Source organism: Cygnus atratus, chromosome 18 (assembly GCF_013377495.2).
Source record: "Cygnus atratus isolate AKBS03 ecotype Queensland, Australia chromosome 18, CAtr_DNAZoo_HiC_assembly, whole genome shotgun sequence".
Lineage (NCBI taxonomy): Eukaryota > Metazoa > Chordata > Aves > Anseriformes > Anatidae > Cygnus > Cygnus atratus.
Window position 1 is genome coordinate 1,930,357 of NC_066379.1, and position 23,506 is coordinate 1,953,862.

General features: G+C 41.6%; 1 protein-coding gene across 4 annotated transcripts in view; it reads right to left on the bottom strand.

Annotated features, from left to right (window-relative positions):
• Window positions 1-407: 407 nt before the first annotated feature.
• The window catches only part of MYH10 (myosin heavy chain 10), a 104,486-nt gene continuing 81,387 nt past the window's right edge, over window positions 408-23,506 (bottom strand). For all 4 annotated transcript variants that reach the window (XM_035561810.1, XM_035561808.2, XM_035561811.1 and 1 more), the window contains 20 exons: window positions 22,377-22,583; window positions 20,888-21,025; window positions 20,134-20,257; window positions 17,773-17,944; window positions 16,847-17,059; window positions 16,599-16,743; window positions 15,024-15,230; window positions 14,107-14,211; window positions 12,916-13,068; window positions 11,638-11,886; window positions 10,872-11,084; window positions 10,119-10,331; window positions 8,588-8,749; window positions 7,006-7,134; window positions 5,591-5,679; window positions 5,227-5,350; window positions 4,908-5,116; window positions 3,530-3,638; window positions 2,969-3,141; window positions 408-2,131 (listed from right to left, as the gene is read on the bottom strand). In XM_035561810.1, the coding sequence (XP_035417703.1) occupies window positions 1,987-2,131; window positions 2,969-3,141; window positions 3,530-3,638; window positions 4,908-5,116; window positions 5,227-5,350; window positions 5,591-5,679; window positions 7,006-7,134; window positions 8,588-8,749; window positions 10,119-10,331; window positions 10,872-11,084; window positions 11,638-11,886; window positions 12,916-13,068; window positions 14,107-14,211; window positions 15,024-15,230; window positions 16,599-16,743; window positions 16,847-17,059; window positions 17,773-17,944; window positions 20,134-20,257; window positions 20,888-21,025; window positions 22,377-22,583 (3,279 nt within the window). In that variant the 3' untranslated portion in view covers window positions 408-1,986. The remainder of the gene's footprint in view (window positions 2,132-2,968; window positions 3,142-3,529; window positions 3,639-4,907; window positions 5,117-5,226; window positions 5,351-5,590; window positions 5,680-7,005; window positions 7,135-8,587; window positions 8,750-10,118; window positions 10,332-10,871; window positions 11,085-11,637; window positions 11,887-12,915; window positions 13,069-14,106; window positions 14,212-15,023; window positions 15,231-16,598; window positions 16,744-16,846; window positions 17,060-17,772; window positions 17,945-20,133; window positions 20,258-20,887; window positions 21,026-22,376; window positions 22,584-23,506) is intronic.

The following is a 23,506-nucleotide window of genomic DNA, read 5'->3' on the forward strand; positions in this document are numbered from 1 at the left end:
GCCCTCTCAGCCCTGACCAGGTTGCAGAGATCAGCCCCGCCTGCTGCAGCCCCCAGCACCTCTGCCTACAGCCTGCTCCCTCCTGCCACCACCCCAGGCCTGACAGAGGGGAACGGGCACCACACCACACTTCCACAGAAACTTCATCTGTTAAAGAAAAAGTAAAATAAAGAGAGCAAAGCTTGTTCAAAACCACAATGGAGCTCAGAGGAAGGTGTTGTGCCTGTGCCATAGTGTAGAAAATGAGCAGGTGGGGTCAGAGCTCCCTCTGTGCTCCAGCTCCGCACTGCCATTAAGGTTCAAGGGCAAAGGCTCAGGCCTGACTGGTAATTTACACTGTATTTAAGGAAAAAAAAAAGCCAAAGCAAACAAAAAAAACACAAAACACTAAAAAGGGAAAAGGCAGCTTCCAGTCATATTCTCATTTATTAAGGTCTATGCCAGCCTCAGGAGATAGCTCTTCCTGTAAGTAAACAGAGCAGGCGGCCACATCTATAATGAATAAATTTATTGTCTTACAAAAATCATTGTCTAGAAATATGGGTATACAAGAAAACAAGATATTTGCAGTCAGATGCCTGGTGGTCAACAGCCAGTTTGATTAAAAATATCCAAACACACACAACAAAACCTTTGCGACAGATGTTAAAGCTTTTAACCAAAAAAAGGAAATCCATGTTTTTTGAGCATGTGGCAGAGGAAGTTTCCTAGTTAACACTGATTCATTGTCACTAATATCAATAATACCACTTGGACTAGAGAGGTACATGATATGAAGCACAGTCAAAATTAATACATTAAATCATTGTTATATAGGCAAATTATATGTAACATTGTCTTAGTACTGTAGTGTCTAAGGCACTTTCTGTAATGTCAGTTTTTCAGCTATTTAAACAAAAAGAATGCTAACTACTCGCTGTAATACTGTTCAAAATAAAAAAAAAACAACAACAAAAAAAAGGATTCACATCCACTGGCATGTTAACTCGTAGGCAGGCAACATCCATCTCCGAGCCCCTGTAAACCACAGACTCCGCGGGAGCCCCACACAGGCGGCGCCGCTGCCCTCGGCCCGGCTCCATCGGTGACACCAGGCTGGCCACGGTCTCATGGTGCAGCCTCTGGGTTCCATGTCCTGACGACTACTCAGCCATAAGTTAATAAATTATTTTGCCTGTGTTGTATGCTTATTTTCCACTGGTGTTCACATTATACTAGCCTTAATATATATACAGATCTGTTGGGCATGTCAATAGCAGGACACTACAAACGCAGAAGTACTGTACAGAGAGGAATGGTGATGCTATTTCAGTTTGCCTGTACTGCATGAACACTAACTGATGAAGCAGGTGCTGAGAACACTTCAAAATGATATTGCAGGTTAAAAAATGGACACTACTCATTCATCCCTACATTTCCCTCTAACACTTCCCAACGCCTTTTCACAGTTCACTCACTGATTGTGTGCTGATCACAACAATTAGGAGAAAAGAAAGATGCAGGTGCAGTTTGGTCTTCAATGATCCAACAGACTCAACACAGCCGAAGCCATCTGAGCACAGAAGAAATGGAAGGATGTTGTCTGTACAACAAAGCATGCATAGTCATGACAATGGGCCTGTCCCAACCACCTACCCTCTGGGAATGAAGTTTCTGTATTGATAAAAAAAAGTTTCATCCTTCACATGATGCTTTATAAAATGGCTTTACAATGAGTATCTGGAAAATAGATGCACTGAACAGAGACAATCCCATTTTGTTTACTATATATAAAAAAGCAGTTGTACCTATATCTGAAGCAGGGTACAGTATGGTGAGGCTGGAGAGCCTTAAGACATAGTTGACCTATGATAAGTAACCTTGTAGCATGCCGACATTTTGTAAGGCAGATTTAGGGCCACAAGGCAGTTTGGTGGTCAGGAAAGTCCTCCTCGTTCTGCCGACTACTGTGTAAAAGGTCTCTGCATGCAAATAGTGTGAGGGGCTCTACTCAGCAGGGGCTGGCTGCGCTTCGTTCACATCACTGCCTTTGCTCTCCGCGTCGTCATCTGAGAGCTCTAAGGAGGCCCCTTCGATGTGCAGCTGACGCCTCCCAGATCGGCTCGAGGAGAAGGTGATGGGGCCCCCCCTCCTGCAAACAACAAGCAGAACGCAGCTGCAGACATCACCTCCCGCTCACAGCCAGCACCATGGTGCTGGTGGTGCCCCCAAAGAGCTCCCTGCTGCGCTGCACGGGAACGTCACACCACAAGTTCCATGAGAGGTGTTTTGAAACCACCCCTCTCTGACAGGGGTCATCATGCTGCAGTCAAACACATGCTGGTACTCCAGGATTTCTTAGTTTATACCACTTTAATTTAGGAATTCCCAAGTAACTAAAAATATCGTCTGTGTGAGCACCAAGCACTGACCAAGTACTAAACAGGGCAGGTTCTTTAAAAAAAAAAAAATACCGACTGCTCGCTTGTGGAGTGCTGCACTGCACCCTCCTGCCTCCTCAGCTGCTCTCTGCATCTCACGACGGTTTTTGTCCTGCGCTAGCACCACCTCCTTTGACCCCTTCTGTACTCTCTACAAATGTTGATCTCAAAGACCTGCTCTCAAAAAAGGTGCTGAAACACTCCCGCAGGGTGGGCCAGCAAAAAGGGAATCAGCGCTTGCCACTGGCAAAGCCTGACAGGCCCGTCTCATCTCTGCCATGTTTACCCACAGCTGGATTGAACCACCAGCCCCAGGGGAACCTGCCAATTTCAGCTCCAAAGAGCTCGGGCACTGTCAGGAACATTCTTGTGGCCTGGCCACTTCCTTGGTATCATCAGGCTCAGGCAGCCATTCCCAGCAGACTCCACCAGTTGGACCCATCCCCTGGGTCTGCTTCTGCAGTTCCACAGCTAGATAGTCAGGAGACGCATTATGGGCACAGAGGGGCCCAGATAAACCCCTGCCTGCTGGTGCTGGCACCACTCACCTTAGCCTGTTTTTCAGGGTGCTGACTTCCCGACTCAGGCCCTCGTTGGCCTCAGTGGCATCGTCCAGCTCACGCTGAAGCTTACGTCGGGAAGCATTTGCACGTGTGGCTTCCTCTTCAGCCTCCTCCAGCTGGCGCTTGAGCTGCTTCATTCTGGCATTTGCCTTTTCCATCTAAAATACAAAACCAGGTCATCGGGATCAAATTCAGCAGCTGCAACCCTGCAACTTGAGAGGTCGAAGAGGTGAGCTAACACCCTGTCTCTCCAGCCACCCCTGCTGGATACGCCGCCTCGCTGCAGGCTCCAGGCTGGATGCCTGGAAACACCGTACAGCTCCTGGGTCCAGGAGACCAGGATGCCTAACAGATCGTCACAACAAAGTTAACACAGGGAGGTTTTGACTGCTGGGAGCCAACAAGGAACTACTCTAGCAGTTTAGTCATCAAGACTAGGATTCCGTCAGATCATTTCATTAAAGCACTTCTTAACAGTGCTTTTCTGCTCAAAGTTTTCTGTCTTTTCTGAGAAACAAACCTCCAAAGCTAAGCCACTCCACCTACCTGCTCCTTGTACTGATCTGCATGTCGACGTTCATCTTCCACCTGCATGAAGACTTCTTTCAATTTCTTCTCTGTGCGGCGCACCAATTTGTTAGCTGCTGCTCTTTCCCTAGAATAAAGAAAAGCCACAATTTGTTTCAGTACATGGAGGCTGGAAGCACAAGATCTGTTCTTTCCAGACCAGCTCTTGCCTCGTTGTGCAACTGAGGCTTAAGCCCTCTTAACAAGCCCATCACCGTTAACAGCACTGACTTCAGTTTTAATATCCTGGGGCTTAGCTGGGAGGCAGCTTTAAAAGCAAAGTACTAGCACTGAAGCAGTACAAGTACGGTTTGCAGGCTAGAAGGAGGGACAGCAAAGTGCTTCTTCACAATGTTTCAGCAGAGCAGCTTTAGGATTATTGCTGACCAATAACATGGTCCTCTGCCAGAGCCCGAAGGAACGGAGATGGTGGTACAAGTCTCCTTTCAATCCTTCTAGGATGAGCTAGCAAAAAACAGCCCTCCAAGGACTGAGATGGAAAGAACAGACATGGGAGCACTCACTGGGGAAAGCAGACCTGCAGAGCACTGGTGTCATCTCACAGAATGGCTGAGGCTAGGAGGGACCTCTGGAGGTCGCCTGGTGCAACCCCCTGCTCCAGCAGGGCCACCCAGAGCTGCTTGCCCAGCACCACATCCTGGCAGCTTTTGAAGATCTCCAGGGAGGAGACTGCACCACCTCTCTGGGCAGGCTGTGCCAGGGCTTGGTCACCCCCAGCCAGAAGTGCCTCCTGATGTTCAGATGGAACCTCCTCCGTTTCAGTTTGTGCCTGATGCCTCTCATCCTGTCCCTGGGCACCACTGACAAGAGCCTGGTTCCCTCTTCTCTGCATCCTCCCCCCTAAGGTATTTGCACACGTTGATCAGAGCACCCTGAGCCTCCTCCTCCAGACTGAGCAGCCCCAGCTCTCAGCCCTTCCTCACAGGAGAGATGCCCCTCCAGTCCCTTCAGCATCTTTGTGGTCCTTCTTTTCAGAATGTCTCAACTAATCTAAGCTGTCAAGCCAAAGAGACCAGTATCCCAAGGGGATGTTTTATCTCAAGAAACTTCTTCAGCACCCCGTGGATCCTGAGACTACCAGTCAGCACAAACACCTGGTTAACTTCAAGAATTAATTCAGGAGTTTCAGTTAAAGAGCACAGATTCTGAAAGTTTCAACCTCAGTCACTTTTCAGCTATCTCACTGAAGTTTGTCCCTTGGACAGTAGGTTTCTAAATAATGAAACCTAACGCTTGCATTTTAAGCTTGCATCTCAGCCCTACAATAACTTAAGGCACAGAGGTTTCAGACATTCTACTGACAGAGCAAACAAGGCAAACATTTTTTTTTCCTTACTTTGCTTCCTGTTCAAGCTGTTCTTCTAGCTGAACAATCTTGGCTTCTAGAGTAGAAATTGTTGCCTTGAACTTCGACTTCACAGATCCCTCCAGTTCCTGAAGCTTGGCTTTCAGCTCTTTGTTCTGCCTTTCCAGCTGCTGCCGTGCGTTTTCACTCTTCTGGGCAGCACTCCGCTCTCCAGCTAGCTCAGAATTAAGTGTGTCAACCTTTCAGAGGAGAAGGAAAATAGATCATTTGGTGCTAGTCAGAGCTCACACTTAACCACACGTTGAAGCACAAGATGTCCTGACAGCAATGGCCAACACCACATATTCACCTGCAGCGTGGTCTTTCGGAAGCGCTCATTGAGAAGCTCCATGTTGCTCTGCTCTTCCTCGAGCTCTTCCTCCAACTGTGCAATACGAGCTTCCAGCCGGCGCTTCTCATCCAGCAGCGCTGACCTAGAAAGGAAGTATTTGGGTCAAGACACATTCAGATTCGATACAAAGCAACTGGACAGTTTGCTTCTGATAATCTAGGCATCGCAAGTGTCACAAGAAGCAATCTGACGATTCCCTTCATAACAAGGGAGTTTTTCATAAGCACAGATTAATACAGAATTTGCAAGCAGGCTATTGAGAACCACAGCTGCTGGTGCCCACAGTTCTTCAGATGCGCAATTAATACATTTGATGACTCACTTTCCTGAAGCACTGTTTGCAATCTCATCAGCCAACTCATCCCTTTCTTGCTCAGCATGACGACGGGCTCTTTCAGACGCAGCAAACTCCTGCAAAGGTTTCAGGAAGGACTTGTTATACATCTCAGAAATCCTGTAACACTTAATCAATTTAGCCTCCCAACAACTTCTGGGAGATGCTGTGATATGCAATATCCCTGAAGTCTTCTAATGGATAAGCAGAAGCAGCAGCTGTTGAAGCTAGCTGGTAACAACCAGCCACATCATTATGAAGTTTCTTCCCCCTTAACTGCCATATGACTGCAATGGATTTACTTTTCCCATCCCCGAACGGTGAACACTGACAATATTTAAGATAATGCTTCACTCATCCTTTCTAAAACCACTTCAGTATTATTCATACTGTATCACAAGTGTGTTCCTTGCAGAAAGTAGTTAGTGACACTCAAGTCCTAAACAATAAGAAAAAAACATTGTCACATGCTCTAATAAATATAATAAACATAATGTAAAATGAGCACTGAATTTAGTTATTTAGGGTCTTACACCTCCAGAGTACATAGCATGAAAATAAGAAAAACACAGAAAATTAGCGCACAATAGTATAACCAGCACTGAATCTTATATTATCAACTGTATCGTGTGGAAGAAACACCCAGGCACTTGCTAAGAAGCACAACTAAATGCATTGCAAGTGCAAGACTGACAAATTTGAAGTCCACAAAAGAGAATAACACATGAAGAAGCTCCAGTAAGTTGTAGGCCACCTGTAAAGGCTGAAAGTAGTGAAATCTGTGATTGCTTTGAACTTCAGTTTGTAGCTAATACAGGACATACACAAAAAAAGAGGCAAAGTCTTTCATATAAGGAAATTTTGCTAATGTTTGACCTTGTGGCAGAACAAGGAGATAATGATGGAAAAGTGATGCAGAGCAAGTCTTAGAGCTCTTACACAAATTGCCAACAGTGAGGGAACACATGCCTGTAGGGGAGGGATGAAGAACCAAGATGACAGTGACAAGCCTCTGCAGAATTAAATGGCCACTGAGGAGAGATTCTCAGGTTTTAATATTTCCAGTCATCAGTTTCAGTACTGACACTGTACATAACACCCTTCATAGACTTTTGAACCACCTTGCACATTTTGTGAGGTATCAAGTCTATTTAAGCAGTAGAAAAGCTTTCATGTGGCCCAGTCAGAGAAATGAAGTGGAGGCTACTGCAACGATTCCTTTTTAGCCATAAGCTCACTGAAGATCTGGTGCAGGAAGCAGGGTGATGGGACTGGAAGAGAAAGGTCTCCTGTCTCTTATTTCTCTTCAGCTTACCAGTATAGATTTTTACTTTTCTTTGTTCTCCTCTCCTAATCTTCCTCTTACTCTATCAAGAAAAAAATGTCATGGATTTCAATCTCACCTCTTGGAGCTGGAGTATTTCTGCTTCGAGACCTTTGAGCTTCTTTTCACTCTCTTTGGACTGTGCAAAGATCTCATCTCTGGATGCACGGGCTTCTTCCAGCTCCCGCTGGTAGTCTTTCATTTGAGCCTGTAGTTAGAAGAAAACCACAGCCATGTTGCATTAGGACAACCATGAGATTAGTAGCTCTGTAGCTTTTCATCTCCTAAGAGGAAAGGCTCCCCCCTCAAAGTACCTTCATTCCACTTAAATGTGTTTTTCAGTTACTTTTATAGTAAAGCTTCATTTTCTCATCTCTGCATCACTCATTCTTTGTCAGAAATCTCATTATAGGGCTTTACCTCATTTATTTGGTATATTTCTTGTAGAGAAAAGAGCTCAAATAAAGAGCTGCTCAATTGAAATCAAGCATGAAACTCGTGGAAGTTTGAATTCCAAGGGGAAGCTTGGAATGACTTGGAAAAAAAATCTATATGCTTTCATCGACTGTTTGCAAGTATGCAAGCTAAGATGTTATTCTCAGTCCAGAAGTAGCAATTCACCATTTTGTACATATAACCTAGGAGCACATGCTTAGCTTCCAATTAATACACACTGTTAAGATCTCAGTGCATATGAATTTTCAGAAGTTTGACTTAAGATGCTAAAAGAGTATGAAAGTTGGAGAGAAACTGCATTTAAATTGTACTTGCATCTCTGGAATACCACTGAGCACAAAATCACTTATTTTAAGTGATTTTAATCTGATCATTAAGTGATTTGAATTTTATGAAAGTGTACACAGCTCAGCTCTCTATCTGACCTGTTCTTTTGGGGTAGAGGAATGTGATACTGTTTATGGACCAGCACCTCTTGCTTTAACCTAGCCTCTCCTCCTCATCCTGAGCCTGGACTCAGTTCCAGAACTGTCTTCACTTGGTTGGATTGCCAAGAAATAGAGAGGACAGGGCAGAAAGGCAATTTAATTTGCCGTATGCCTTACATGGTCTTGCCATGACCTCACACTCCCACACCTTTGGGTCATGGCACTGAAAGTCTTTGGCAAAACTGAACTCTACCAAACGCTGAATATTTTCCTGGGAATGGAAAATAAATCCTCAACACATGGGCTGCGTTCTCTTGCCAAACAGAAAAGAATGGGCTTCTTGCAGATTTTTTTTAAAGCAACTGAAAGTTACTCCTTTTTCTCTAAAGCATTTTGGCTGAAAATGCCTTAAGATGTTCATCTTGACGAAGCAACAGTCAGGAAGAGCTGAGCCCAAATCAGTAAATTCAAAGACACACAATGTAAGAAATGCAGTCTGTAAAGCAATATTCAGTAAATCTTTATGCAAAGTGTTGAAACAAAAAGTTGACTATTGAATAACAATACATTGGGGACAACCTTAACTCCTTACCAACAAAAGGATAAGAGAAATTTTGAACAGATGATGAGTTCAGGCCAGATACTCTGACACATGCCAGCACAGCTGAGTCAGATACCCCTCTTGCTTTCCATTAGATATGTTTGCAGTTTGAAGGCATCACCCTTGACAGATTGCCACCAGGGCACAAAGCAGCTCAGTTGATTAGCTGTACTTACCTGGAGCTTACGTAGCTGTTTGATTGCTTCATCTCGAGCCTTATTTGCAGCTTCTATCTGACCTTCCAGGTCTTTCAGATCCATCTCCATTTTCTTCTTGGCTGCCACAGCAAGAGCCCTCTGCTTGCGCTCATCTTCCAGTTCTGCCTCCAGCTCTCGCACCTGTGAAATCAAGACACTTAGGCTCCATCCCAGGAATGGAACAAACACGAAATCTTAACAAATGGTCTGAAAATCCAAAAGGCCTTTGTAGAGCCGAATGAGCATTACTTGATTGAGTAATGAGTGACCAAGAGAATGCAGAAGGCCATCTACAGGGGAAGACACTGCAGATGGCAAAAACAAATCCACAAATTGGAAGCACAGACCTCCGAACTGACAAAAGAGAAAACTGTGACAATAACTCAGTGTCTGAAGCATTCTCATTTCATCTGTTTAGCTATTTAGCGATCAGCTCTTTGCCCAGTGCTTCTATCCACGTTTAGGTTTCACTCTGGGGCAGACGTCACTAATTAGGATTGAACCACTAAAAGGAAAATAAGAAGTAGAATCACCTCACTTTCCTCCCGGAAAAAAATGAAGTCATTCTCTTAGAAACAGCAGTGCTACTAGCATTCTATACACTATTTTTTTTTTCCAAAACAAAACAGAAAAGCAAAGTAGCTAAGCAGCTAACCAACAAGAACTAAGCCAAACTTATGCAAAAATAAGACTTGTGAGAAATGCCATTATTACACAGGTTACCAACATGAAAGAATGTACTTTTCACCCCTGAATTAAGCTTCCTTTCTCATGTTAGGTCAAGGGTTCTGTTCTCATCCCATGCCAGTGAATGGCATTTTGCACTGTAAAACTTCAAAAGCCTTCCAAGGCTTGTGTTTGTTTCTACAAGATCTTTACATTAATAATTCCTAGTTTTTCAGTAACTAAGTTCTTGTTTTCTTGTGATAAATATTGAAATACTGTTGTTTTCTCTACAAAGCTTTAGAAGCATTTAATTAGAAACATCTCTTAAAATATGAAATTTTAAAGGCATTTCTTGAGTCTTTGGATCTCCTTCATGTTTCTAGAGTTTTTAAGTCTGGAAAATCTGAAATCTTTTCCAGGGTTGTCATTTAGGAAGCAGTTCACTTACAGTCCTTCAGTCTATCTCAGGATCCATGGATTTGTTACTCTACACCAAACAGGATGGGCTTGAGAGTCCAAATAACATACCAGTGACCTTGGAATACACCTGTGCAGCAGTAGCAAAGACTCTGCTTGCACATTGAGTGCTTTTGGTTAGGAGACCAGAATCCAGTTGCCTTGCAAGGTTCCTCAGTAGAAGACACTGACACTAACAGTTGACAGTGGCCAGTCTTCAACAAGACATATTTTATCATTTGTGAAGACCAATGCTAGGGACTTCTATAGGATGGAATCTTTACGCAAATAGTTTTCTTTTTCTAGTAGAAAGTTATCACCAAAGCCAGAGCTTTTGCAAAAGAACCTCACACCCTTCCCTCTATGAAGTGCAGTAAAATAGACATACTTGTTTAACCAGCATCCTCTTTTTCTCTTCATTCTGCTCATCTCTGGCTTGCAGATCTCTCTCAAACTGGGCTTTCATAGCTTGCATGTTCACCTCCAAACGAAGCTTAGCATCTTCTGTGGCCTGCAGTTCATCTTCCAGTTCTTCAAGCTGAGTTCTCATCTCTTCAACTTGTTGCTCTAAAGTCCGCTTGGATTTCTCCAGCTCATGGACCTAAGCCACAAACATTTACCAGACCCTCTCCTTCAGGTATCTCAACAAAAGCACTTACTACAGCAAAATAAAGCATTACATGAACACAGTACACTATACTTTGCGTTCTAAGTCTGACACCAAATCAGAACAGGCAGAGCAGCTTTTTTAAGTCTGTATTAGAGAACCCAGCAAAAACCTATGCAGATTATTAGACAGATGAGCTGTGCAGTGTGACACAGTCAATGTGACAAAGTAGTAGTGAGACAAGCTCTTAAATCTAGCTCCAGTGCCACACGTCATTTGGCCAGCAACTTCTGCTCTGCACATCCTTCACATCTTTTCAAGAGATAATGTTAATTAAGCCTGAATGATTACCCCAACCTCATATTTCAAGTATTCACCTCTCCAGTACCTTGGGTTGTATATCAGCTTCAAAAAATGGAAATTCTAATTTAGTGTCTCTAATTTAGTGTCAAACATACTTCTCTAATGAGAGAGTTTTACTGTGTTATTCCCCATGCAGTGTATAACAAAAATAAGGTGTGGGAAAGTACTTACATTTTTGCCCACATCATCTTTAGAGCTCATTAAGTCCTCCATATCTGCACGCAACTGTTTGTTCTGTCTCTCAAATTCTTCCTTAGCTTCAAGGGCTTCTTCCAAGGCTCGAGCCAGAGACAGTGCTTTGGTTTCCTTCTCCCTTGCCTCTGCTTCAGCACGATCTCTTTCCTCTGCATATCTGGCAGAAATATTCTTCTCTTCTGCCAGCATCTGAACATAAGAAATACATTAATTTATCTCAAATATTATAATCAGGTCCTTTCCGCCTTGTGTTTTAGTCAATCAAATGGTTAATGCTCAAAGTTTAACCGGCCTTCAGAAGTTTGCTGGCCTCTCAGGACTTTATCAAAGTGCTGGTAAGGAAACAACTAAAGCTGTTCTGGGAGGAGATGAGGAAAGGAAGCTACTATTCAAGACTATGTAAGTTTTACATTATTTTGGTCTTCACATCCTTTCTTAGTCTATTACAAGGAATTACAATAATGCTTTTTAAGTCAAGATTTTGTTCTTAATATAGTTTCTTTTTTGTATATAAAGAGCTTATTTCTTAATCTAACAAGACTCAAACATGGAATTTAGCTCACTGAAATCATAAGTGCCTTCTCATAGCAAGGGCCAAACTGTGCACATCAAATTTACCAGTAACAGAACTCCTCTAGCTGGATCCTTCTATTTACAGTACTCATTTATGTAGTAACTATATAAACAAGATGCCATTTAAAAAAGTCATACAAAGTAGCAAGATGACAGGAAACAAGATTACCTGATCAAACTTCTTCTGCTTTTTCTCCAAATTAGAGACAATCTGGCGCTGATGATCTAGATCCACCATCAAGTCATCCAGCTCTTGCTGCAGGCGGTTCTTTGTCTTTTCGAGTTTGTCATAAGCCATTGCCTTCTCTTCTAGGCGCTGGCTTAAGGATTCCATATCCTTCAGTAATTTCTTCTTATTTTCCTCCAAGCCTTCAATGGTTCCCAAGTCATCATCTACCTTTTTCTTAGCATCAGCTAACTGAAGTTTATCAAAAGAAAAAGATACTTAGTACATCATGAGAAGGAAACAAAAGCATCAGGTCCAAAGTACAAAACCAGAAACAGCTATTATCACCAGTTAAAGCAGCACAAGAATTGTGAACTAGCAGCATATTAAACAACATGAAGTTCTTCCCGTTATAGTTAGTTGTACTACTCATTACTGCAAATGGAGGAAGACCACAGGAAATTTTATTCAGAATTCCAGTCCAGTATTTCTGGAAGTTAGATCATAGAATCATAGAGTAGCTTGAGTGGAAAGAGATCTTTAAAGATCATTTAGTTCCAACTGCCCTGCCACGGGCAGGGACACCTTCCACTAGACCAACACCAGGCTGCCCCCAGTACCACTCAGCCTGGCCTTGGCACTGCCAAGGATGGGGCACCCACGGCTCCTCAGGGCAGCCTGGACCAGGGCCTCACCACCCTCTGAGTAAATAATCTCTTCCTTGTATCTAATCTAAACCTTCCTTTTTTTTTTTTTTTTTAGCTTAAATCCATTACCCCGTCTTATCACTCCACTCCCTGACAAGATCTCTCCCCAGCTTTCCTGCAGCCCCCTTTAGGCACTGGAAGACCGCTGTGAGGTCTCCCCGGAGCCTTCTCTTCTCCAGGCTGAACCACCCCAACTCTCTCTCAGCCTCTCTCTTCATAGGAGACAGGCTCCAGCCCTCTCTGATCATCCTCGTGACCCTCCTCCGGACCTGCTCCATAGTGCTTCTTACGCTGGAGCCCCAGAGCTGAATGCGGCTCTACAGGTGGGGTCTAAATGGTGGAGTAGACGGAGACAATCCCCTCCCTCAACCTGCTGGCCATGCTGCTTTTTGATGCAGCCCATGATATGGTTGGCTTTCTCTGGGGCTTCACCTGACCACCGCAGCTTTTCAGATATGATGGATTGCAGCTTAGCAACTTAAGATGACATTTTTCCAAAAGGTATGGGGCACCCGTTCCATCTCACATGGAACATACAGGCCTTGCAGAAGTCCTGCCATTTACAACCACTTACCTGCGACTGCAAGGCTAACATTTGTTTTTCCAAGTTCTTTCTGGCCTCCTCCTCCTCCTCCTGCTGCTCTTGCAGGTTGTTCTTCTCCTCTTCCAGCTGCCTAATCCTACTGCTCAGGTTGAGTTTCTGGCGGGTTTCTTCCTGAAGAAGCTCCTGTTACATGAACAAGCATATTCAAAACTCAGTTTGGTTGATCCTGGCCTTAGAATACCACCCTCTACTACTCCATAAGAGTTTCAGGTTTAATTATTTTCTTGCAATATTTTTGTACAGAGACATGCTTATGAAAAGCACCTGCAGTTTGGCTTTCCAAGAAAGTATTCATCATTTGTTCTGGGCAAACAAACTTTTATAAGACGTTTTTGATTAGGGAATCCATACCACTGCATCGTAGAAGTTCACAGATTATATATTTATATATCTTTTAAAAGAATGAATGAACACAGAACTCACTTTCAAAATTTACTTATCTTCTTTAGGACAAATCAGAGTACCTATTTAAAAATCACCTAGGAAGAAAATACAGCAGTAAATCCTGCAATGGCAGTATGCTTCCAAGTTTCTCTGTATTGCATAAACGTAGAGGTCAGTTTAAAGATAGTTGTAATTTGGCAATGTGAACTTCTGTCATAACAGAAATTAATGAAAGCTATAACAACCTCCCCCCAACCCTGTTCCTCACAGATCTCTATGCTAATAATTACGATTAGCATTATTCTAGGAATCACCATCAGCATTTTTATCCATGGCAGAAGTATATTTGAGCAATGACTACATGAATAAAGCTGCAATATTTAAAATAAAAAAACACTGGTAGTTTTAAGAACTTAAGCTGCAAGTAAACAACAGTATTGTCTCTCATACACCCCAAGGACGTTATTTACTTACATTATAACATTCTGCTTCAAAAGGTTTTTCCTGACTTAATACTTATCTTCCACAGACAAAAATAAAAGGGAAACTGAAAGGCTACAGTCTATCAAGTACAGAATCTTAGATACTGCAAAATTGGCTCCACACGTAACTGAAAAGTCTCTATACATCACATTTCACTAGACTTCAATGGGAAATACAGATTCTACCCAGGGGACTTTCAGAACCATGAAAGAAAGTGTATTTTCTGCCATGCAGTTAGTATTTCAATGAGGATCAAAGCCTGAGAGCAAATTTCAAGCTGCACTGCACACACACCTGTGTATCCTGAAGCTGCGATTCCAAACTAGCTGCATCCTTGGCAAATTTGATGCCTTTCTTCTCTGCTTCCTCCAGGAGACTTGAGACATTATCCAATTCATTCTGCAAAGCAAGCAGTATAAAGGTAACACCATGCAGCCGACTCACAGCAAATCCTACATCCCACTGGGAGCTGGAGCTTCAGAAAACAAAGCTCAACAACAAATCCCAAGCATGGCAAGACAACATTAGATCCCAGCAGAGAGATAGATACCACTAGCTAAAAATATAGAAGATTGACTAGAAACAAAGTTGGAAGTCAAACCTGAACTTCAGTGGTATAACATGGTAGGCATGCCATTTAGCAGAGCATGTCGTTCTAATATCTGCATGCCAATATCTGCATTCAGAGTTAAATGCTATCTTTAATTATAGGGCCATATACCTTACGGGATCATGGATTCAGGGATTATCAGGGTGGCAGCTGGGTTCAAAGCATCAGCGCAAAGGTTACTGCCAGGTGCCAACTCTTGCTATTTTAGGCTATGCTACTTATGGAATACTGTGAGAGACTGCATGGAATCTTCCTCTGAGAAGAACTGGGCCATCCCCTTTCTGAAGTGCTTTAGGTTGAGTTAAAGTACTCATTGCCATAGTTCAAAAGGTCAGTCTTGGCTCCTTTTTGCTCATTTTCTTTTTTTTCATTTTTTTTTTCTTTTTGGGCTGTCTGCTTCAGATGCACGCCACCACTTTAAGGGCCCTCGAGTACACGCAAGTGCATGACTGAGGTCACCTCCCATGGCAACTACAAGCCCAGCTCCCATGAACGTAACTGCATCTTTGAAAGACGTTTCTCCTAGTTATTTCTGTATACGTTTGAGGCTTTTACTTTCTTGCCTATTTTTCAGCAGTTTACGACTTCCATAAAGCCTTACCTGCAGCTTGTTAGCTTTCTCCGCCAGCTCCACCCTCAGTCTTTCACCTTCAGTGACCTTAGCAGTTAGTTCTTGCACCTGAGCATCAAGCTTCTTCCTCTTATGCTCAGACTCTGCCTTGACCTGCTGCAATACCTTCACTTCACAGGCCAACTCCTTGTTGTCAGACTCTAGGCCTTGCTTGTTTTTTTCAAGATTTGCTTTGAACTAGGAAAGAAAAAGAAAAATTCAACACTGTTACACATCAATAACGTCTTCTGCTAAAAAATATATTCAGTCCAGCAAATCTGGTTTACAAGTTCGAAGATAAAACAAGAGCTTGGCACGTTGCGAGTAGAGTGTTTAAAGCGTTGCCATGTGAGATTCTGTGTATGTTAGCCAAAGACAAGTTAATGCAAGTTAATCCACCTGCAGACACCACAGGTATCAGCGAGCACCAGAAGACACTTCCATGACAAGAACTGGGACATCAGTGCTGTAAAATGACGGAGTAGCACTGTAAGTAGGAAGGAATGTGCCAATTAACAGATCAGCATGGCTCATCTCACAGAAATAAAGGGAAAGATATTAACTAAAGCTGCCCTGATTTTAGTAGGCATAGCAGCCTGGAAGTGCATAACAAAGCGCTTTTTACCACTGTTCTGACATTTGTCAAAAATCTTTTGAAATATCTCTTATGCCAATTACTTTAAGTCCCGTTCTTACTATATCACCAAAACTGACATTATCTCAGAGGACCTTTGTTTAAAATTGTAGCGTATTTTTCCATCTTTTCATACTGTTATTGACGACATTTAATGAACAAGAAGAGAGCATATGCATGAGATCTTCAGGTGAGAAAATGTAATTCTCACCAGCATTAACTGCTATATTTCTCAGTATTTTAAGGAAGTCCCTACATAAAACATGTACTCCCTACATAAAAATATTACTACAGTATATGAATTGTCCATGAATTTGTGAACAACCATTACTATAACTGCCTACAGATATTATTATATATTTTGTCAGTATTGGAACAAGACACTCAGACAGCATTATTCCTACTAGTGTAGCCTGAGTGCAATAACAAGGTGGTGCCTCCTCCTACCTGCTCTGGTTACCAGAAAAGACATTACAGCTGTCCAAATAGGCAAGACGCTCCACAGATATCTAGCACTGGAGTTCACAGGACAAGTGCTAAGTTAAGAGTATCTGGATTACACTACCTTCACTCAACTTGGTTATTTGTGAGTCCTGATGCTACAGTTACCATATTTGGAAGCATTCTGCTATTCTCTCATGCTGAGAACTGCTTTTCACCAAATAAGCATGTGGCCAGCTGGATAATTCCCAGGTGACTTTTATCTCTAGGTACACTGTTTCCAAGTCTAATGAAGACTTTTCAGACAGATGCCAAGACTATCTAATAGTTACGTGTGTGATGTAGTTGATTCAATTACAATAGTAACATATGGAAAGAGAAAGACAACTTAGCTCTGCAGATGTCAGTGGAAGGGACTGGAACAGTTAAACATTACTTGCGTAAAATCCTGAGGCAGAACAATACATTTCTGTAATTCATTTTCTGCTTACTCTTTTGGCCTGTTCAAGCTGTTCAGAGAGCTCTTCCAAGGCAGTAGCATGTCTCTGCCTGATTTCCTGGATCTGTGCTTCATGGTTCTTGGTTTCCTCTTCAATTGCTTTCTTCAACTCAGCCACCTCCTGCTCACGCTTTGTCCTAGAGCAAGCATCAAGGATTATCAAAAAAAAGTCAACATTTTAGTCTTTGGTAAATTAAAGATTATTTTTTATTAGTGCCTTACACAGGTGTATGACTCTACCTCAGCTCTTGCTGTGCTGCAGTGGTATCCAAGGTATCTTCCAGTTCAGTTTTTAAAGCCTCCAACTCTTCACTTAGATCTCTTTTCTGCTTTTCTGCCTTGTTGCGTGATGCTTTCTCAGATTCAAGATCCTCCTGGAGTTCTGCAATTTGAGCCTGCAACTCTCTTATCACTTTCAGTGCATTGTTTTTCTGAACTGCTTCTTCATCACCTCTGTTAAACAGGGGCACAGCAGTTAATAATTCTTAGCCTCAGATCTATTCTCATAACAGTCTGGCTTTAATTATATACACAAATGATAGTTTAGAAAAAATAGACTTTGTAAAACTTTTTAGGTAGTGCAGTAGCAGTTTTCTTAACGTCTTGACAAGCACGATGCCTCAAGATGCACTATAAGAATCATCAACCTTTCAAGTTAACATCCAAGTATTCCAGTTTTGTAAACGCCACTAAACACTGTTCCAAAAATGCACCCTGTTTGTAGAATTTTCTTTCTGCAAAATAACAGATCATTATTCAATATAATATAAACACCCTTTATTTTTTGTGTGACAGCAAGGCTACTGCACAAGTCTTGATAATTTATCCCAATCACTGGAAATACTCTGACCATTAAGACAACTCACTGACAATCTCATGTTTTTCCCTCATAAGCCTGAACTCTGGAGACTAAAAAGCTTATAAAGATCCAATGCTAGTTTCACAAGTATACAATTTTTTGTCTGCTTTGTAGAGCAAGGACACAGATAAAACACTAAGTTCCTTTTTTGCCATGTCCACTCACAGCACATGGATGGCTACAGATGCCCTAGCACAAATGTGAACTGGATTGTGTTAATATTCCCAGTTCTATACAACTGAAAAGCAGGCTGGTAGAGTAGCTTTCCACCACTTTTCTGTAGTCATAAGCCCTATGGTGCTCTGACCTGGCAAGAGCAGCTTGCAGCTCTTCTTCTTTCTTGGCCAGCTGGATCTTCAGTTCTTCAATCTGGGCTTGCAGCTCAGCTATTTGGTCCTGTAGGTCTGTTGTTTCACCATCAAGTTTTCTTTTAGCTTTTTCCAATTCTTGACGGGTCTTCTCCTCCTTTTTTAAGCGCTCTAGGAAAGTGACAAAGATTTATCAGTGTTGTGTTTTTTTTCTTCCAATTACCCTCAGACAGTTCATGGGCAGGGGAACAGGGTGGAAGGAAGGGTGGAAGTTTAGTTTATACTGTGTCAATTCTTTCTCCAGTCTGTAACTGGAAGGCTGACAGGGAAAAATGAAATAACGAAGCAGAGCTTTATGACATAGAAAGTTAAGAAAAAAGTCGGCAACTCTAGAGGAAGGAAAGTTTGAGGGGAACAGAAACAACCCAATCTTGACAGAAAATAGGAATGGGATCTAAGAGAAGGGCAGCTTGAGCTGTTAGGACAGATGATAAGAGACATACGGGTTCAAAAACGAAGATCAGCTAAGGCTTGGAAAAAGTGACAGTTCGCATAGTTTTTGAAGGGCTAGGCAAGACTCCAAAAGGTCTTCTGGAAAATAATACAGATTTAAGAAAACTTAGACAATCACAGTTTTTGGAAACATCTGTGCCATTAAGTCACATCGCATTGGTATTTAGCAAGGTTTGTGACCCTTAGAGTAATTTGCTTTTCAAGCTGATATACTCCTGCCCTGAGGCATTTCTTTGTGAAAGACATCCACTGATCGGTGCCATAGCAATACAATGCATTTAGTTTATCTGCCTGTTGTCTGAGCAAGATAGTTCCTAGCTGCATTGTTTAGCAGTTTGCTAATGGCTAGGTATGTTAATAAACTGAAGTGACGGGAAGGTTTTGCCAAATCACTAGTTCTTAGCATAGCATTAGCACAATTCTACATACGTTATCATAAATTATTAGACTTAGTCAATGTTTTGTGGGTCTTCTGTGTACAGATTTCTTTTACATCCTGGATTAAGACCTCATCTTCTATATAGAAAGAGAGCCATGCTCAAGAATCATCTCTTAGTGCCACCCAGGGCAATTTAGGATTTTCCAGAAAAAAGACTAATAGTCTCTCTAAACAATTCCTGACCAAAAAAATTGCACTTTCCCTTCTGTTTTCACATTACAGTTCTTAGGAGCTTTAGATAGAACATTGTCACAAGACCCAATTTTGTAATTGAGAAAGCTAACAGTAAACTGAATTATTTTTTGGTCCAAATTTCAGTGCCTAACAGTGCCAAGACCCTAGCAGAGAAAGCTTTAAGGCTTCTTGAACCATCTCCAACAGTAAATATTATTCTACAGTGTTTCACTAGCCAATAAATTGCATGCCTTATAGTTAAGCTTTAATTTCCATTTTTTTGGTCATCCAAAATGTGTCTTGGAATGGCACCATAACCAAACCCATCTGTCAAATATCTTCAAAAACATTAATCTTGATTTGAGCAAACAACTACTCAAGCATTTTTTTCCAGTTAACAAGCTTTACCTATGCTCACCTTATGGTCTCTGAATGATTTTTAAAGAAAAGGCACATCAATCCCCTACTATCCCTATTAGTTCAATACCTACTTATAACAGAAAATTAAGCTTCGCTATTCTTCCCATAAGCACATCCATTTTAAAAGATGTAGTAAGACATGCCATAATAAAGTTGGTGAAAAACTATTTCCAAATTAGGACATGAAGAGCAATTTTGCCTTATATTTTGCAGCTTGGACTTGGCAGTTTCTTCACATTGTGAAATAGCTATGTACCACTTTTTTTTTTTTTTTTTTTTTTTTAAGTCAAGAAGGGTTACATATAGGGCAAGTTTAGCCTGTGACAATATAGCTAAACAATCCAGAACAAATGGACAGAGAAATTGAACTATTTTTGATAAACAAAACATTAACAAAACAAAACAATTCAGATTTGCTTAGGCTTCTAATATGCTTTGGCTAGTAACACTATTTCAGAAATATGTTTGCCTAATATGCTATTTAGAAAAGTGTAGCAATGTCACAAGGCAGATGTTTTACTTTGTTACTAAAAGAATTCCTGCAACATCATGAATTTCAGAATGCATCTAACTGAAACAATCTCAAAACTGAAAAACAAGTTAAAGAAGAGTAAGACCGAGCAGCCAGATGCAACAAGCCTTGAAAAAGCACAGTTTCTGACAAGATAGATAACAAATAACAGCTATTAAGGTATCCACATGTAAGGGTATGTTTAGCAGAATGGGACAGATACTGCATACGCTGTGACAGGTGATCCGTTCCTCTCTGGTGTCACCTCCCAGTTGTTAATAGGCAAATGTAGTAAGAACAAACCTTCTAGATCGGTGATCATCATCTCTTGTTTGTTCTTGAGTTTGGCCAAGTTTTTGGCCTTTTCTTCTTCTTCAGCCAGCTGAGAAGTACATTCAGCAATTCGATCCTCCATCAGCTTCTTTTCCTAGTTAGGAGAAAGGGCAGGGGTGTGTGTAGAGAATAACTTCTAAAAGATGACTCAAAGAGTCTCTAAACAGCACAAATAACTGAACGTATGAAATCCATATAGAGGTCTCACATACAGTGTATTAATACGTTTTATTTCATGTGACTGACCCATCAATCTTAGGGATCAATTTGAATAGTATAGAAACATGAACATTTGTTTTCCCAAGAATGAGAGATTTGGAATTTAAGGCATGGAAGGTCTTGTTTTTGTACAGCATTTACTGCACGCTTTTGGAAAACCAGGTCACTTTCACTTGTCATCCAAGAGCATCTGTATAGATCAGAGAAAACAATGGTAGCATCTGTGTGGCTAACAAAGAACAACCGTAGCTATGACAAACAATGTTTAAAGCTCTTAGATTAGAAGACTCATGAAACCATTAAGAACACATGGCAAATGCCACCCTTTTAAAGGTCATTTCTGAAAAAACTCCAAGTCTCTCAGCTTCAACCTGTTCAAACCCCACAAATCTTACCATTAGAGTTCGTACCTTGAAGACAGCAGCAGCTTCAAACGTTTTGAGAACCATCACTTGCATTACTAACACTTATGAGCAGAATCTCTACCCATGCATACTGGTCTCACCTTCAAAAATTTGGAATTTTGGTCCTCCAACAGTAGGATCTCTTCTTCCATCTTCTTGATTTTAGCTTCAGCTGTCACTTTTTCAAGCTGCAACTTCTGTCTAGCTCCCTCCTCCTCATCAAGCTGTTCCTCTAGGTCCTGGGAAGAAAGGCAAGTGCATGTGTGCATTTTCCAGGTTACCTACGTGTCAACATTTTATTTCTTTTGCTGGGTGGAAAAGTATTATTTTAAAGAGCCATTTGCCCTAAATATAACTAAAAAAATACTTTTATTTTATTGATATTGTAAATGAATCTAACAAACTGGTAATGAAATTAAGGGCCATGTGACACACATGGAATTTTTTTTTTGGTACTCTGTATTTTAGATTTGGCTGAAGCATGCTCTCTAGGAAACACATACTCACTCCACTACAATCTTTCACCTTCCTGATTTTGCACATAAAATAAAAATCCATCACAGAGGGAAAATAGACCCAGCACTACCTAATGACAAACAAGTTAGATTGGGTTTTATGTCAAATACCTCCTAGCACACTGCATCTGAATAGGGCCTCGGGTATAACAGTGTAATCGTCTGGGAAGAGACTCACACTGAAATCAGGAGACTGAATTCCTGTAGTCTAGAGCTCACATTACAGCTGAAATTGTTCAGAGATTGGCACAAATACTTAAATACTTGCAGAAAAGTAATAATTTATTGTGCTTCTCTTCATTCATCAATACTTATTAAAAGTCATCACGAGCTGTGGGATGTGGGATTTATCTCCCCTTCAAGTACTTTGCGTATTTTGAAAGATAGTTAAGTTATGGATCCCCCCAACCCATAAGGATTTTAAGGTCTCCAGGTGTTCAAAGGGAAGCATCTGAAGTCTTCACAAAAAAACTCACTCAAAGGAGATGAAGTTGTTTCATAAAAATTCAAAGGAGGAATATTCTTCATGATAATCACTGGATTTAATCAAAAAACATTTTCTCATAGAATCATAGAACAGCCTGGGGTAGAATGGACCTTAAAGATCACCTAGTTCTACCCCCTCTGCCATGGGCAGGGATGCCACCCTTGGATGCCCAGAGCCTCATCCAATGTGGTCTTGAACACCTCCAGGGATGGGGCATCCACAACTGGTATTGTAACTGATATTATCCCATCAGTCTCTAGAAACTAGCAGGTAAGACCCATGCAGCTATTCCTGGTTCCTGCCCGCTCAGAAGTGCTTGCTGCCTTTAGTCCTCTATCTGCATATGCAATAGATAGAACAGTGCATTTTGACTTTTCTGCTTTTTCTTTCCTCATCCTCACACCTTTGGAGCCCACAGAAATCTAAACACACTGAACATAGTAAGATAAAAGAAAAAATTCAAATTAATTTTATTCCATATGTGGTGCTAAGGAACTGACTTCCTCCTTGCTGTGGAGGTGGTAAGCTTTCCTACCCTTAACTGTTTTGTTTGCATGCTTTTCCATTTCCGGATACCAAGAGGCATACCTGAATATGGCCCTGCATTTTCTTTTTCTCATTCTGCAATATTTGATTTCTTTCTTCCTCCTCCTCAACCCTGGACTCCAAGTCATGGAGAATTTCTTCCAGCTCTTGTTTTTTGGCAGCCAAACGAGCCCTCATCTCCTCAGCTTCTGCAAAGAGCTCCGTCTCAGCCTGCAGCTGCTCTGCAAGAATGTTTTTCTCTTCTAGAAGCTGCAAATATTAGACAAGTAGTACAAAGTTGTAAAGCAGTAAAAACTTGATGCTTTGAAGTCTCTTGTGAGACTACACACATATGACAACTACAAAGTTATCTAAAGACTAAGTTCTGCTCCAATTCCTGACTACCTGGTTCACATCCAAAAGTGAAAACTTAGCACAGGGCTTTATCAGCAGTCCAGAAGACCCCAACTCCAGGAATAGGGCTACAGCAACAATCACTCAACTGCCCCTCCCATTTTAAGGAACAGACCCCACCAGTGCACCTGCCCCACTTGCACTGTTCTACAAGCAACAAAAAGGTGAGGGAAGTGCCTGTTTGCTGGAACCATCCCTCATCCTTGCACAGCAGCAGAGCAGTGTCATAGGTAGCCGGAGGGAGGCCGGCTCTTGCAGTCACTGGAATAAAACTGAAACATTACCTCTTGCTGTATAAACTCAAGAATAGGAATTAAAATCTTCCCATTCTAGATATCCATCACAGTTATATCACGTCTCAACTACCACAGTGACAAATACGTATCTGTCTGTATTGACACATTTTCAGCTGTTCTTCAAATTGGTGCCAGTCTTACTTACTATAAATTCATTTATGTTTTGCCCAATAACTGTCAAAATTTTTTCCCTATGTCCCCGTGACGCAGCACGGAAATATCCCACCCTGAAAGCATAATTGAAGAGAAAAATGCTGCTGCTAGTGAGGTTCTTTCAAAGCCAGGGAACACTAACAGAACTATTATTTTGCCTTTTTTTCCCTTTAATACAGTATTTCCACGTTCCTGAAGGAATGCTCAACTTTTATTTTCCTGTTTTTAGCCAAGTGTGAAGGCAGTTAACTCATCTGATAAAAACAGTATTTTGATCAGAGACCTCTCCTACACGCCTCCCTCAACACAGGACGTAGTGCAACACATTTC